The 14,794-nt window shown below is 41.8% G+C and overlaps 1 protein-coding gene across 16 annotated transcripts in view; it reads left to right on the top strand.

Annotated features, from left to right (window-relative positions):
* Grip1 (glutamate receptor interacting protein 1) overlaps positions 1–14,794 on the top strand; it is a 636,231-nt gene that overhangs the window by 436,495 nt on the left and 184,942 nt on the right. For 14 of the 16 annotated variants that reach the window (XM_076920326.1, XM_076920333.1, XM_076920320.1 and 11 more), the window contains exon 2: positions 8,270–8,350. The exons of the other annotated variants lie outside the window; for them this stretch is intronic. In XM_076920326.1, coding sequence (XP_076776441.1) covers positions 8,270–8,350 — 81 coding nt within the window. The remainder of the gene's footprint in view (positions 1–8,269; positions 8,351–14,794) is intronic. 16 annotated transcript variants of the gene reach the window in all.

Consider the following 14,794-nt stretch of genomic DNA (forward strand, 5'->3'; position numbering starts at 1 on the left):
CCTTGAAAGACAGACACACAACAATATGGCAGGCATAGCTGGCATTGTTTTTAGCTGCACAGCTGAATTGCTAAAGTAGTGTTAGCTTCGGCGTAACAAATACTTGGGAGAAACAATTTTAGTGGAGAAAGGGCTTCATTTGGGTCCATGGTTTTAGTTTGTTGCATTTGATCCTGTGTGCTTGCACAGAACACCACGGTAGCAGGAACCCATAGTGGAACACAGAAGCTCAGTATATGGCTGGCAGTAAGAGACAGCAAGGAAAGAAGCCATGACCTCCTTCCTCGGAGCAGGGAAAGATGCTGTGACCCCAATGGCCTCCTTCCTCTGTAGACCACACTGCTTATTTTCTATCTCCTTCCAATTATGCCGCCATTATAATCTTACCAAAGACTTTTTTCAGCAGTTAGGTCAGATCCATTTCTTTCTCAGTAGCCAGTAAGCTAGCGTCAAGTCTCCAGTGTGTGAGCCTATGGGGCACAGGTCACACAAAACTATACAAGTGGCTGTGTGGTTAAGAGCAACATAGCTTAGAAACTATCCTATCATTGTGAAGAACTTATCACACCTTTTTTATTTTGCTTTCTTTTTTGCATTTTTAAAAAGTTTTTTGAGATTCTAATTTCGTTCTATTTCTCCCTTCCTATTACTCCCTCTACAGCCCCACATATGCCCCGTTCTGCTTTCCTTCAAACCCATGGCCTCTTTGGTAAAGCTTGTGTGTGTGTGTGTGTGTGTGTGTGTGTGTGTACACGTGTGTGCACATACATATGAGAGAGGGATATAAGTATTTACATATATGTTCCTAAATATAACCAGTTGAGTGTATATAATGCTACCTGTAGGCATGTTTTCAGGGCAAACCATTTGGCACAGGACAACCAATGGCTGTGCTCTTCCCTGGAGCGGACCCCTCCCCTGGTCCTAGTTTTACCCATTTGCCTCTAGTTCTTTGGGTAGTGTTGAGGCCTCCATGGGGTTTTCCCTGTTCCGTGTTACCTTTGTTTTTAAGATAATGCTGTGCTGTTTGGAGGCTGTGTTTTTCTTTTTAATGTCTAAAAGTACAGGCCCTGATCCCATAAGACTGTGAAGCACATCTGCCTCTGAATTACAAAACTCTAATAAACCTGCAGAGTCAGGGTGGACGTTAATGTCATGCAGATGTGAAATAAATGACAAGAGGCAAGAGGGAGAGGAGGTGGATGGAGTGAGAAAATCTTTTCTTAATGGGAGAGAGGCCATGATGGAGCAGAATATTAACCTCGCCTCCTACCATCAAATTCAGCTCATTACCGTTCCCTTCTGTTTTAAAACTAGCTGTATTGACTGCATAATCAGGTTAGTGAAGGAAACAATGGACGAATTCTTAATGGTACATCACCACTAGGTATCTGTGGCTGTCATCTCCACATTGCCTAAGCAATATTGCTGAAACCTGGTTAAACTAAAGAAGCTGCAGAACATTCTGTCCATGGGAAGATGCACAGCGGAGCCTTGACTTATCCCAAGCAAAACAGGATTGTTTTCATTGGGAACAATGATGAGTGATTGAGGATTGTAGAGAGATATAAAGTTGTCTTCTTGAGCTTTAACTTAAAGTTCCTGTGGGTCCACCGTACACATCACTTTAATGAGATGTGAAAGACGTAAGTCACCAGTTCTGTCACCCAGATCCTTTCAAAGTTTTTTCCAGGAAATCTTGCTTAAGATGGTGAGGATCTCATCAAACCACCATGGTAGTGAGTTGGATTGGAAGATGAGGGCACAAGAGAAGGAAACAACCACACTATGCTCATGTGCAACAAGAGCTAGGTCTACAGAACCACAACCCAAAAAACGATCACAATACATGTAGGCAAAAGCTTAATTTTCTCTTTTCAGATCGCCGGATCCTCTTTCAAGCCACAATGGTGACTCTCTTTTTCCGTGTCCCATCTCCGCCACTTCCCTTATGCACAGGCTTGGTTTCCCTCTAAAGAGAATCAAGCACCACAGGAAGTAATGAGAACTCTGTAAATGCTACCCTTCCTAGGCTTCCGTTATCTTTTCTTCACTCCCAGCTTTACTTTGCACATAGTAGGCGCTAAAATTCATGAGTGTTAATGGGGCTCAAGGGACAGATTCCTCATTTCACAGTGGGTTTCTCTGTGCTCCTTTGTGGAAGGTGGTGTTTGCTTCTGCCTCTGTAATGGCATTCGTGAGCCTTATAGCATGAACTGCCTGTCTCCCGCTGCTGGGAAAGGGTCATAACGTTAAAGTGCACCAAAAATCTTTTTCCCCCCTAATAAAGAAGGTAAGGTATCTGCTGGCTTAGCAGGTGCCTCGATGGTACATAATTAGTTGCTAGGAATTGTTCAGCATGGTCTGATGAGTCTGAGCCAATGGAAATTAAATGTCATTTTCTTCCACAAAACCCTGATGAACACCAGAGTCGTTCTGAACCATGGTCACATCCAGTTTTGAGAAGCTCGGATCCTGGAAATGGCACTCATTTGATGCCAGGCAATCCTTGAAGGACATGATAAGGTGAAGGACCTGAGCCCGCTTCTCACCGTGTGATGATCCTCCCAGCGCCAGCGTAGGCTTTATCTGTGAAGCTGGTGTAGCCTCTCCCTTTAGATTTGCAACTACTGTTTGCTTTTCAAGTTGATAAACAGCTCTACTTGGAGTATCGGTGAAAACAGGTGAACTGTTTCTGTGCTTTGCACATGAATACTCTGGCCAAATAGTGGCAGCTGAGGTGTGCTGGCTAGTTTTGTGTCAACTTCACACAGCTGGAGTCATCCAAGGTGGGGGGGGGGCATCAATTAAGAAATGCCTCCATAAGATCATGCTGCAGGTAGGCAAGCCTGTAGGATGGTTTCTTAATTAGTCATCAATGGAGTGGGCCCAGTTCACTGTGGGTGGAGCCATCCCTGAGCTGTTGGTTTTGGGTTCTATAAGAAAGCCAGCTGAGCAAGCCATGTGAAGCAGGCCAGTAAGCAGCATCCCTCCATGGCCTCTGCATCAGCCCCTGCCTCCAGGTTCCTGCCCTGTCTGAGTTCTTGTCCTGACTTCTTTCAATGATGAACAGTGATGTAGAAGCATAAGCCAAATAAACTCTTTCCTCAACTAGTTATTTTGATCATGGTGTTTTATCACAGCAATAGTAGCCCTGACTAAGACATGAGGGCCAGATGGTCTCCCCACCCTGCCTCATGTTCTTCTGTTTAAGTGTATACTTAACTAAGCCCCTCTGAACATCTGTCACCATGTTGATTCTCTGTGTCAACGGGGAGGGTATATCCCCTCAGCCCTCTGGAGCGACTCTCAAAGGACCTTTGTTGTTCTTCATTATTGCCAATGTTCAAACCCCTGTGACAGTGGAAGGCCGTCATGTGCGCCACTGATTACACAGCTACAGAGATGTCATTAGAGAAGACTTGCTGCTCTGACCCCCTAGGTACCATTTATATTCCCTTTCAACATTTGCACAGTGAGCAGTAGCTCACTGGATAAATGTCCATTTGGCATCCAAGGCGACTTTTGAAAGGATCCCTTGTTAATAGGATCTACTGTCGGTGACGAAGTTGAGTGTGACGTGAAAGCCAGAACTCTTTTATTCAAAGCAATGACCTTAAAGATGGCTTTCCGGGTATGGTGTGGCACATCTGTAATTCCAGAACTCAGCTGGTGAAGCAGGAAGATTCAGAATTCAAAGCCATCTTAATTTCATAGCAACTCCAAAGCAATGTGGGCTGCATGAGACCTCATTTGAGTATATAAACCAGTTAACAGATAAATGTTGTTTTACAAGTCGTTCCAAAAACCCAAAATAAATGTGAAAGGAAATACATTATATCAATTTTAGAGCCAGTCCCATCTCTCTAGCATGCCATGGTACTAACCATGAAATGAAAAAGTAGCCTGGACTGTCACATTTGGTTTTCAGCTCTTAATAGCATTTGGATAGTGATCTGACTTTAACAGGGATATTCTACAAACCTAGATTCCCCTCCCCAAGAAAGAGAAAGAAAAACAGAGGTGGGTGGGGGAAGTGTACATACATATGTGTTCATGGGCTATAGTCTATCAGCAAAGTATCACTGAATGCTCGTTGTAGATGCTGTACTAGGATTGGTGTGAACTCATACATTTTATTATGTGATCGATGTTTAATTCATTTCTATATTTGAAAGTGGTTGCCTCTTTAATACAACAAAGAGAAAGTATTCATATGTACCTTAAAAGACACCCAACAATTTTAGGACCCTACTGGGGAGCAACTCATTGTATTGGTGTTCCTTTTAGACGTTTATGATTCACAGGTAAATCTGAGGAAGCTGTAGAAATGTGGCAGCCATGTAGTTCCCAGCATCTCTGTCAGGTAGCTCTCCACTGCCTGAAATTCCAACTCTCATAGATCGCCCTTGTGGCTTCTATGGACACAAAGACAATAATGGCATGCATGTACACACAAATACACACACAAACATGTACACACACACATACAAATAAATTTTAAATGTAAAGTGGAGCCTATGCATTGGTTCTATCACGCCATTTTTAAATATTCTCTTTACACACACAAAGACCAGAAGGAAGGAATAGGATGTGTACACATTTCACACTAGAGAATGACACATTTCCCAGACTTTCCCATGGGAGGGACACACACCACTCAATGTCTGTTGGAGGGACCCACACTACCAATGTCTGATGGAGGGACACACACCACACAATGTCTGATGGAGGGACACACACCACACAATGTCTGATGGAGGGACACACACCACACAATGTCTGATGGAGGGACCCACGCCATCCATTCTTGGTTCTTGGCCAAAACACATCACATCCTTGCCTTTACACAACAGCATGTGGGCTTATTATTGGCCTATAAAATTTTGTCTGTCTAAGAAGAAATAAGATTTTCTTTTACATGTGGGAATAACAAAATAAGAAATTCAGTCTAGGCTTATTCAATGTGTTTCCTTCTACAATCCTCTCTGGGCTTCAGTATTAGCCATAAAATTTCAAAATCTGTTTACATTGTCATCTAAATATGAAATTCTAGGAATCAATATACAAGTCTGCTTAAATACACGTCTGAGAAGCCATGCTAGAAGCCTCCATAGATTCCCAGGCTCTTATATAAAGGATTTAGAAGTCATGGGCTGAAGCGATGGCTCAGTTCCCGGCACCCACATCAGGTAGTTCACAACTGTCTGTATTTCCAGCTCCAGGGGATTCAACCCCTCTTCTGGTCTCTGTGGGAACCTGCAGTCATGTGCTCATACCCAGACAGAGAGACATACAGACAGACAGACAGACAGACAGACACACACACACACACACACATACAATAACAGTCTGTGGAGTTGCACCAGCAGTTAAGAACACTTGTTGCTCTTCCAGAAAACCCAGGTTCAATTCCCAGCACCCACATAGCCTTTCACGACGGTCTGTAACTTCCATCCCAGGGGAACTGGTATTGTCCTTAGGAAGCACCAGGAAGGCACACACATGGTGCATAAACATATATATGCAAGCAAAACAATCATACACACAAAATATAATTAATAAGTGATTATTTTTTTTAAAAAGTCTTTTTCAAAAAAGAAATAGATGAAAACCAAATGTACTCTGTCTTTCTTGCCCTTAAGTGTCCTAGGACAGAACCTTGACTCTTGTCCTGTGACTTCTCCCTTTTCACTTACAGAGTTTGAGTTGAGCTGAGTTTCACTCAGTACCTCAAAAGAGCAGAAGTCCATTCTGTGCTGAGTAGCTGAAGGCCCATGATGCCTCTGGTACATTTAAGGTGAAGGAGTAACTGCTCGGGTAGTTTCCTAGTAACTGCATCCAACTGTACCAGGCATCTCTGCTGTTCAGCCTTCCATGGTGCTCACGACAAGGGTTGCCAGCCTCAATCCCAGCATTGCATCTCTGGCAAGTTATTCTTAGATAATATTGAACTTTTCCTGTGTAGTTACTTGACCAACACAACTTTGGGGTTCTGGATAAGTAGTCCTTTTTCTCGTGCTAGGGAAGAGTGTGCTTGATTCTACAAGGGAAGGTGTGGGTTGGGAATAAGGTTTTGCAGATGCTGGTCAGGTGGCCAGCTATCACTCAGCTTTGACCTTTTTACTAGAAGATCTCAGTCCTAAATTGAGGAAATAGCTTTCAAATATAAATGAAAAAAAAAAAAAAACAATTTAACAGGATTGACAACTTCTATAATGCAAACTAAGTGAATTTCTTTCTTTTTCTTTTTAAATGGTCTCTTTAAAGTAGAGCATGAAGAGGAGAAAACCCAAGAGTCTCTTGGGAAAATCTCTGTTGCCCTTTAAGAAACTTGGACACTAGGTTCAACCCAGGGTCTTAGCCCAGGGTCTTACTGACAAATTGAAAACTGAAGACTTAAGTTGCAGCTTCTGACTGGGAGTGTGAGGGGCATCGCTTGGCTCAGCATTCTCTCTTTGTAAATAGATAGTTGCCACATTGTGGCTAAAGGAAAGGAGATACAGTATCGAAGCAATCTTGTGAAGAATCTCAGACATGTGCAGGGAACTAGCCTGTTTGAACGACAGTTGTGTGAAGCATAGAGTCTGGTTATTAAGCTAACAATATGGGAAACTCGCACGCCTCTTCAATGAGAATGGGGAGTGGGACAAGTGGCCACCTTCATGATGAAATGCTTAGATTTGTTTTGTGCTATCTAATTGTTTTCAGCACGGTATTTGCACTGAGAACACTCCAGGTCCTAAAATGCTGCTTCAGAAGTGGTGGGGATGATGTTGTTGATTCTTTCGGTACTCTAAATCTGCTAGCTTTGTTATGGTTGGGAAAAAAAAAGGAAAAGAAATGTGTGATCAATGGCATATGAGTATGAAACAACGCGCCTGCCATTTTTTAAGTTAATTGCCAATGCCGCAGTGTTAATCTTTCCTTTTGTCGTTGCTTATAAAGACGTTGCTCGTTTTATGACGCAATCGTGAATCATTTCCAGGAAATGCACATCCCAGAGAAGAAATGAGCGCTTTGCCGTGGAAACACACACCACTTAGTTGGGAGAATTAATGTGCACAGCCCTCCGATGATAAACCTTGCTGCTGAATTAAATGCTTGTTATATTTAATCGTTTGCCATGTGTGATATGATTCCTTTTAATCCTTTAATGATTTCCAGTTAAAACAATGACAGCCGTAACAAACATGTCCCAGCATGGGAAGATGCGTCATTGTGTCACCCAGCTTGACAGAATGTGCTGGGTAATTATTTTACATGGTTTTTTTTCTCAAGCCATATCAATCTTGTTCTTAAGACTCTGAAGGTTTTATTCCTGCTGTGTCCTCTACCGTTCACAGGAATACTTCAATCCAAGCTAGGAAGCATGGTTTCTTATTATCCTAACACTAACATGAGCTCTCCTATGTCACCACTCATGATCCCAACTCAGAAGAAATCAGATACAAATCACTTGACTTATAATTTAGTGGACCATCTTCTCCATGATCTTGGCACCTAGTGTCTCAGACACTCAACCTTTCCCCTAACGCTCACAAATACATGAAGCTTTGAGCCCTCCGTCTTCTTGGTCGCTCTTTATGTTGGTCTGCAGCTTGTTTTAAACCCACTCTTAAAAAAGAACGGAACAGCTCACTGCAAAACATATCTTCTTTTGCCAGAACCATCTTTCCTTCCCATTTCTTTGCTTCTCTGATCTTACCTTTGGAATGACCCCACCCCTCTGCTTTACCCTGGATGCTTGCTTGTCTTGCTGACAAGAGCCTACTAACGGTTATCTTCATTTTCCTGCAGTACTAACGCTCTTTCATCTGCTTCTCTGAAATACTACATTTTCTCTCTTTTCCTCTGTTCTTTCCCCTGATTATTCTTACTGTCCACTGGGCTATTTCGTTCAGTCTTTATCTTCCTGTTGCACATATTCACTGTTTATCGGTGGATCTAGATGACAGGCAAAGGATTGATGGGCCTATTGACACTCTTCCTGTCATTAAAAAGAGAAATGTCTCCATGTACATTTTAGCTTCTGATCCTTACAACTCTGAGGGGTACCTGAGAATGGTGTCCCTCGTTCTCAAGAAGGAAATAACATTCAATACATCCATACTCATCCTAAAGTTCACTCAAATGTAGGACTCGGGTCATCAACTCTTCTCCTCCCCTTATGACTTCTCTCTGGAAGAAGGATTGCAAACCATTACAGGTCTTCACCAGGCTAGAAACTGGATGGAAATTAACCAACCCCTTCATTGTGCCTTTGCAGATGAGAGTCCCTACACTAAATCTGCCAGCCAGACAAAGCCGCCCGATGGAACATTGGCTGTGAGGAGACAGAGCATCCCAGGTTAGACCAGACTGTTGGCTATTTCAGCTGTTTTACTTATTTTTGAATCCTGTTATTTGGTGGTCCTAAATGATTCCATCCTGGTACCCATGTTATTCATAGCACGGACTGCACTCCACACAACTTGTACAACCAATAATCAAAAAATAGGTCAGGCAACCTTGCTGACCTCTGAGGATTCATCTTGCAACCTGCCGCCGCTGCAAAACCCTTTGCAGAATGTCAAGAATTGATATCAACTGTCTTTTACTTGTCTTGCGTCTGGTTTTAGCAGGATAATGTTCATGGACTCATCCACGGTGTGTGTGGGGAGCGGGGGTTGACTTCCTGTCTTCTCATCTCTTCCAACCTCATTTTGCTTCTGTTGGATGACTCTTCTGAACCTCCAGCACTTCGTTTCCTTAGGAAGATGTGATTTGGGTCCTCGTGACACAATGAATGACGTTTTACTACTCAAACCATTTGTGAGAAATATATGAACAATTCTCTACCTTCAAAACCAGTAGTTTTGCACTTCAGTTTTTGAGAAATAAAAACAAGAGAGCACGTACATGGTCGGATTAAAGAGGGGAGGAAATCCAAAGTACCATCTCAACTTGGTAATTAGAAAACTGTTTATGAAAGCACCTTATGTACTTAGTAGCTGAGTGAAAAGCATTCATAGGCTTTACAGATTCATTTAAACCCTTTTTATGTATTTAATTAAGCATGGATAAAGCTAAGCTATAAGACTTTAGAATAGACTAGTTTCAGGTTTTCTTAGGCAGTGACAGAGTGGTATTTCCTATTAAACTGAATCTGTTGGCCAATCTATTGGTGAAAGGAGGGGTGTTACATTGAATAAGAACAAGATGAGGCTAGTTTTGGGGAGACTTTGCTCATGATTCCTCTCTGCTCTTCCAAGAGTTACCTGTGATTGTGTTTAGTCTTGTTTGAAACTTTAGGGCTATTAAGAAAGTTCACAGCTTAGGAGGAGACATACATACATTGTATGTATCTCCTTATTTTGCTACACCGATGGTCTGAAGTAGTTTCAATTCTGCAACTGCTTGGCATCACCCATTACGAAGATTTCTACTCCCTTCTGTGAAACATTGTTCTCAGTGCTGGTCACATTTAGAAAAACTAGAACAGCCATGTCTGAGCGGTATTCACAGCCATAAGAAAGCACTGTGTTTGAAGGTCAATGACATCAGCTCAGTATCACCCTCTCCTTGACTTTTATATCTTTGTTGGTGCCTGACATTAAGAGGACTTCTCATTGCCCTTGCCTGCTATGGAAGAGCACTGTAGCTTCATGTTTGATAAGAATGGGAGATGTTCGGCTTTCTGTACCTGGATTCCTCACTGTGGGCTTGAACCCAATGAAACCAAATGCCCACAGACTGGGACCTTGGAAGCCACAAGTCAAAATATAACCATCTTCTCTCATGCAGGTATTGCAGGCATGTGGTCACAGTGACAAAACCCCAAAGGCTGTTGTCCATGATTTTCTTCCATGGATTTTCTAATGTTGCATACTAAATTATGACTCACTTGAAGGAACAGACATTTTCCCTAAGTCACTGAACTATGTTTTTACATTAATTATTGGGTTAACAGGTTGATAAATCATAACTTTTATTTCCTATCACACAACTGAGTCTTCTTTACAGAAAATTTGTCCTTCCAGGTGTGTGTGATTTAAAGGTCACTGGAGTTACAAATTTCTTGAGGGCTTCATTGTTGTTTTTATGGGATTTGTCCATAAAGAAACCTCACTTGGCTCATCCCTCATAGAGCAAGGGCCAGAGAGAACAGAGTCTTCAAAATCTTTTCCACTTTTAAAACAATCCAAGAGAAGAAAGAGAGAGCAGCCAGTGGACTGAGAAGCTAAATGGTTAGTCATCCCTTACTGCTTGCTTACACAGAAAACCACTTTTTCCTAAACTCCTCCTGGGCTGACTAAGCACTCTTAGAACTCACCTTAAAGTACCCGTAAGCCTTTGTTTGGGAATAAGAAGGGCACAGCCCCAAAACCTTAGGAAGGAGTCACATAGATCAAAGAAGTGTAACCCAGGATCAAGAAATCTTGATGATTCTCCTGCCATGTCCACCTTTGCTCTTGGACAGTCCTGGAGAGAAAATAGACAGAAGTAGAAGCCTGGTAAACACATGTTCACGGTTTGCCAAAGCTTCCATTGAAAACCCCAAAGTGGTCAGTAGGCTAAGCTGGATTCAATTTTGCAGCTTTCCCCCACTCACTCTTCCCATGGTCACCTTCCAATCCCACTTCACTCAGGGCTTGATTGCCACCCTCTGAGCAGGGCAGGTATATTTAGTGAGCAGTACCTCCATAAGAAGACGATCTTGACTTGTCAGCCACTTGCTGGTCTTTATGGAGAGATGCTTCCCAAGACAGGTGCTATCTCAGAGCCATTTAACCTCACCAGTTTCTTCAGAGTAGGAGGCAGAAATCTTCAGAGAGTAGGCAAGTTCTGTGTCAGCCTACAAAGCTATATACACCCAATGATCCAGTGGTGATCACTGAATCTAACTCTTCATGTTAGTGAATTCTTTGATTGGGTAGAAACAGAGGATAAGGTCAGAACGAACATCTTAAGATTGTCTGTAGACATTGTGTGTCAATTGAAACCATTGGTGTTAAAGTTATCTAAGAATACAGATCCAGCACATCTGGATTCTGTCGTGTGGGGTGCCCTATGCTTATGGCCTAACAGATAGAACCACTCTGTACCAAAAGGATTACTTTGAGTGTTAACAGAAATACAAATTTTTTCATTTACTTCAAACCCCATTATCTCTACATAAACTCAAAATCAGTATAGTAATTACTTTATAATCACAAGTCATATGGATCTTTCATTAAAGCCTTTCATCTCCCTTCTTGGGCTCCCATAAAAGAAGGCAGTGTATTAAGAAGTTCTCAGGAGCAAAATGCATTTGCTTTGGATGAAAGGGAATGCATTATTAATATTATTTGTGTACTTCTCCTTTTAATAGTGCCTATTATGGCATAAAATATAAAAGCAAAAAAATGTTTTTAGACTTTCATAAGCTTTTGTAACTTTTCAGTTAAGGTAATGAAAAAGAAAAGAAACATGGCTGGCCCTGGGACGCTGAAGGCTACATTTAAAGATAACTTTCTGAAAAAAAGACAATAGTAATAAATAAGGAAGTAAAGTTTGAATCTCATTTCAAAGATAGAATGAGTTCTAGGTTCATGCCGTAAATGTGGCCTTATAAGAAAGCCTTTGATCTGAGGCCCTTAAGTTGGCAGACTACTGGCGAAGTAAAGTTAGGCTAATTAAAGGGTTGTGCAAATGACTAGTGAACATCTGTGCAAATGACTAGTGAACATCTGTTTGTATTTTGAATTTGACAGAGTTTGAAATAGTTTATGGGTTTCCCTAAAGACAATATTTTGTATCAGATCTGTCTATGGTGTGTAAGGGAAGAGATGGGACACTGCATTAGACCCTAAGTCCTGCAGTTAGTGTCATACTGATTTGGCTTGCCTCCCATTTCACACAGAGTATCTTTCCTTGTTCATCATAAAGAACCCCATTCAGCTAACAAATGTGGAAATCTACAAAAATGGTTTTGCCATCATCTTTTAGAAACTTTAGGACACTCAGGACCATTGTCTTAAATCTATATCCAGATTTAGGTCACAAAAAGTTATGGAGGGTAAATTTTTTCCATTTGTGAACTGTGAGAAAGATATGAATTGATATGTTCATAAATGATTGAATCTCAATCTTTCTTTGATGTCCCCTTTAGAGGTTTGGGCTAGACATGTAAATACGAGATCGAGAGCCTAAAATTTGTCCCCATCCAACAAGATGTACTCAGTAGAGCTGTTAGGATATATCCAGGTAGGGTCTACATCTCAGTTCCTAGATCTGGGAGGAAAAATTGTTATGTCTTTGACATTATGGAGAGCTGGCAACCTTCATCACAGAGAGAGGACAAGTTTGAAAGTCTTTTTTAAAGTCTCTCCTTATCATTGCCCTATCATTGTTGTTCATACAATTTGATGCTTCATTGATCTAAGTTTCCATTATTACAGCAGATATCTAGTGTGACTTTGACACTGGATTTAATAGCTGTGTCAGTTTTCCGGCACATGAAGGCCATTTGCTCAGCCTGATTCAACGTCACCTCTTTAGGTCGATCAATGAACCTCTCCAACAAAAAAAAAAAAAAAAAAAAAATGAATGATTCTTACCAGATAGGAAACGGAAGTCTGCTGAACCCTCCAAGTGTGAAATGTCACACAAGGGCTGCAGATACTGTCTTGTGTCACTGAATCAGACCGTTCAATCGGTGAGAATGTCACCAGTATCAGGAGATGCCACTATACAAACATTTTTGCTACACGATCAGGCAGTGGGACAAACAAGTGCAGGGAACACCACACCCAAGCCCTTTCCTGTTGGCATTCAGAAAGCCCCAAACAGTATTATCTCCAAGCATTCTAATCAGAACGTATTTACAAAGATAGCCAAGATGTCTCAATAACTTTTAAATAAAGCTCAGGGTGAGGGTCAGGAGGGTTGGTGACACTGACATTCCCATGTCTGCCCCTAGAGATTCTCTTTCTTTTTCCCCTCATAATACTGTCTGAAACTTATAAATGTATTAGTGCTTTCTTCCTCAGTCCCTCCCTACAGTGTAAGTGACATAAAGACAGGTTTCATTTTTGTTTTGTCTCTCTAGTGAGCAGAACAGTACATCCCAGGCACTAGGCATTTATAGACTATCTTAATGAGCAAAGACCCTGAGGCAGCTGACTCTCTGCCAAGACAGCATCCTATGAGGAGTTCACCTCCTACTCAAGTGTGCAAGACCCTCTATTGTTACAACTGGCTCCTCAGAGTCTGCAGTAGATATTCACACTGGTCTTGAGCCTGTACTGAATATAACGTTTCTAAGGAAACCATGGTGTCCGAAACTAATGAATGAAATATAGATGGACTAGAAGCCGAAGACTTCAAAATGTCAGCTCGCTCTCCCTTGGCTCATTTGTTTCTCTTCAGGCAGAATACATAGGCACAGACACCCTACAAAGGAAGAAACAGTTTAAACACTGTTTCACCATAAAGTTGACAAGAATGAGTATGAATCATTTCGCTGCTACACGGTAGAAAAGGGCTAACGTGAGTTAAGGCGTTCATAGAGTTCATAAATAGACTCGTGCAGAGTAGAATCATTACTGAGTATGGTCAGTACACATTAAGGATTTTCCTGCAGAGAGCTGATCCAGTTTGCTGTGTGTGACTGGATTACAGAATTCCCAAGTAGCACTGACTGATGGGGCAGCTGGATTTGTGTGCTCGGGGCTGGGGCCTTCGCTCCCAATTCACAAATGTCATTCTGTTGTATTTCAACGCCTCTCGTGCCTACTGGTAAATCAACATGGCTGCCAGTCAACAAAGTGGTTCGTATGTAGCAAGCAAGCTCCCAGAAATGCTTCTTCTTGCATGCAATTTTAAGGGAAGATGATTTGCAGTGACTACCTTCTTGGCCGTGGTGTTTCCTGAAAAGCCACAGGGGTGGTGGCTTTGGGGCAATGACATGCTTTAGGTATTGGGTCTGACCACAACTAGCACAGACAGAATTGTCTGAAAAACACCATACAAGAGAGCTCAGGGATATATGCCTAAGAGCTACATCTGCCTAAGAGCTACAGAGAGGTCTTTTCCCTCCATAGCTTTTTGCACCAAGGGAAAATCAATATCCCTGTTCATCAAGTTCGAGGGACCTCCAATTCAGGGTTTAAAATTAAGTGACTTTAGAGAATCAGGTGATGTGAAAGCTGAGTTTCAGGAGCAGCATGTGGGAAGAATGAAGAAGTGTTTTATGTGATTTCCTAGAGATGTGAGCCCCGGGCTCTTCACACTTATCTATACACCTTAAACAACAGAACAACTTCCGAGATTTCTGGCTCTTGTGTTTTGTGATATCACTAGGTTTCATTCATATTATAATTGCTATGATATTTTTAAATGAAGTTGATTCGATACTGTCCCTTGTTTCCTCTTGCACTTTAATATCTGAGATTGATATACCCATTTAAAATAAATAAACTTCCAATGAAGAATATAAAGCAAAGGCTTGTGTACCCCCTCAAAGCACCTGGCATCCACCAGGGTTTTTATACCACATCCTTTGGGAGACCCTGACTTGGAATGAGATTTTTCCAAGGAGAAGTGACCTTGAGAATCTTAACACTCAGCACGTTATTGGCACATAAGTAGGTGGCTGATTTATGGTGCAGAGAAGGTCATTTACGTGGACATTGAGTGCCCGTGGGACTTCTGTTAAAGATGGAATGAAACCTGAAAGAGAAAGAGGAAATACACAGTGTGAACCTGGGCACAGGGAATAAAAGAACGAAATGACCACAGTGCAGCGTGATCCAGAGACAGAGATCCTGGG

This window comes from Arvicanthis niloticus, chromosome 22 (genome assembly GCF_011762505.2).
Source record: "Arvicanthis niloticus isolate mArvNil1 chromosome 22, mArvNil1.pat.X, whole genome shotgun sequence".
In the NCBI taxonomy this organism is placed as follows: Eukaryota; Metazoa; Chordata; class Mammalia; order Rodentia; family Muridae; genus Arvicanthis; species Arvicanthis niloticus.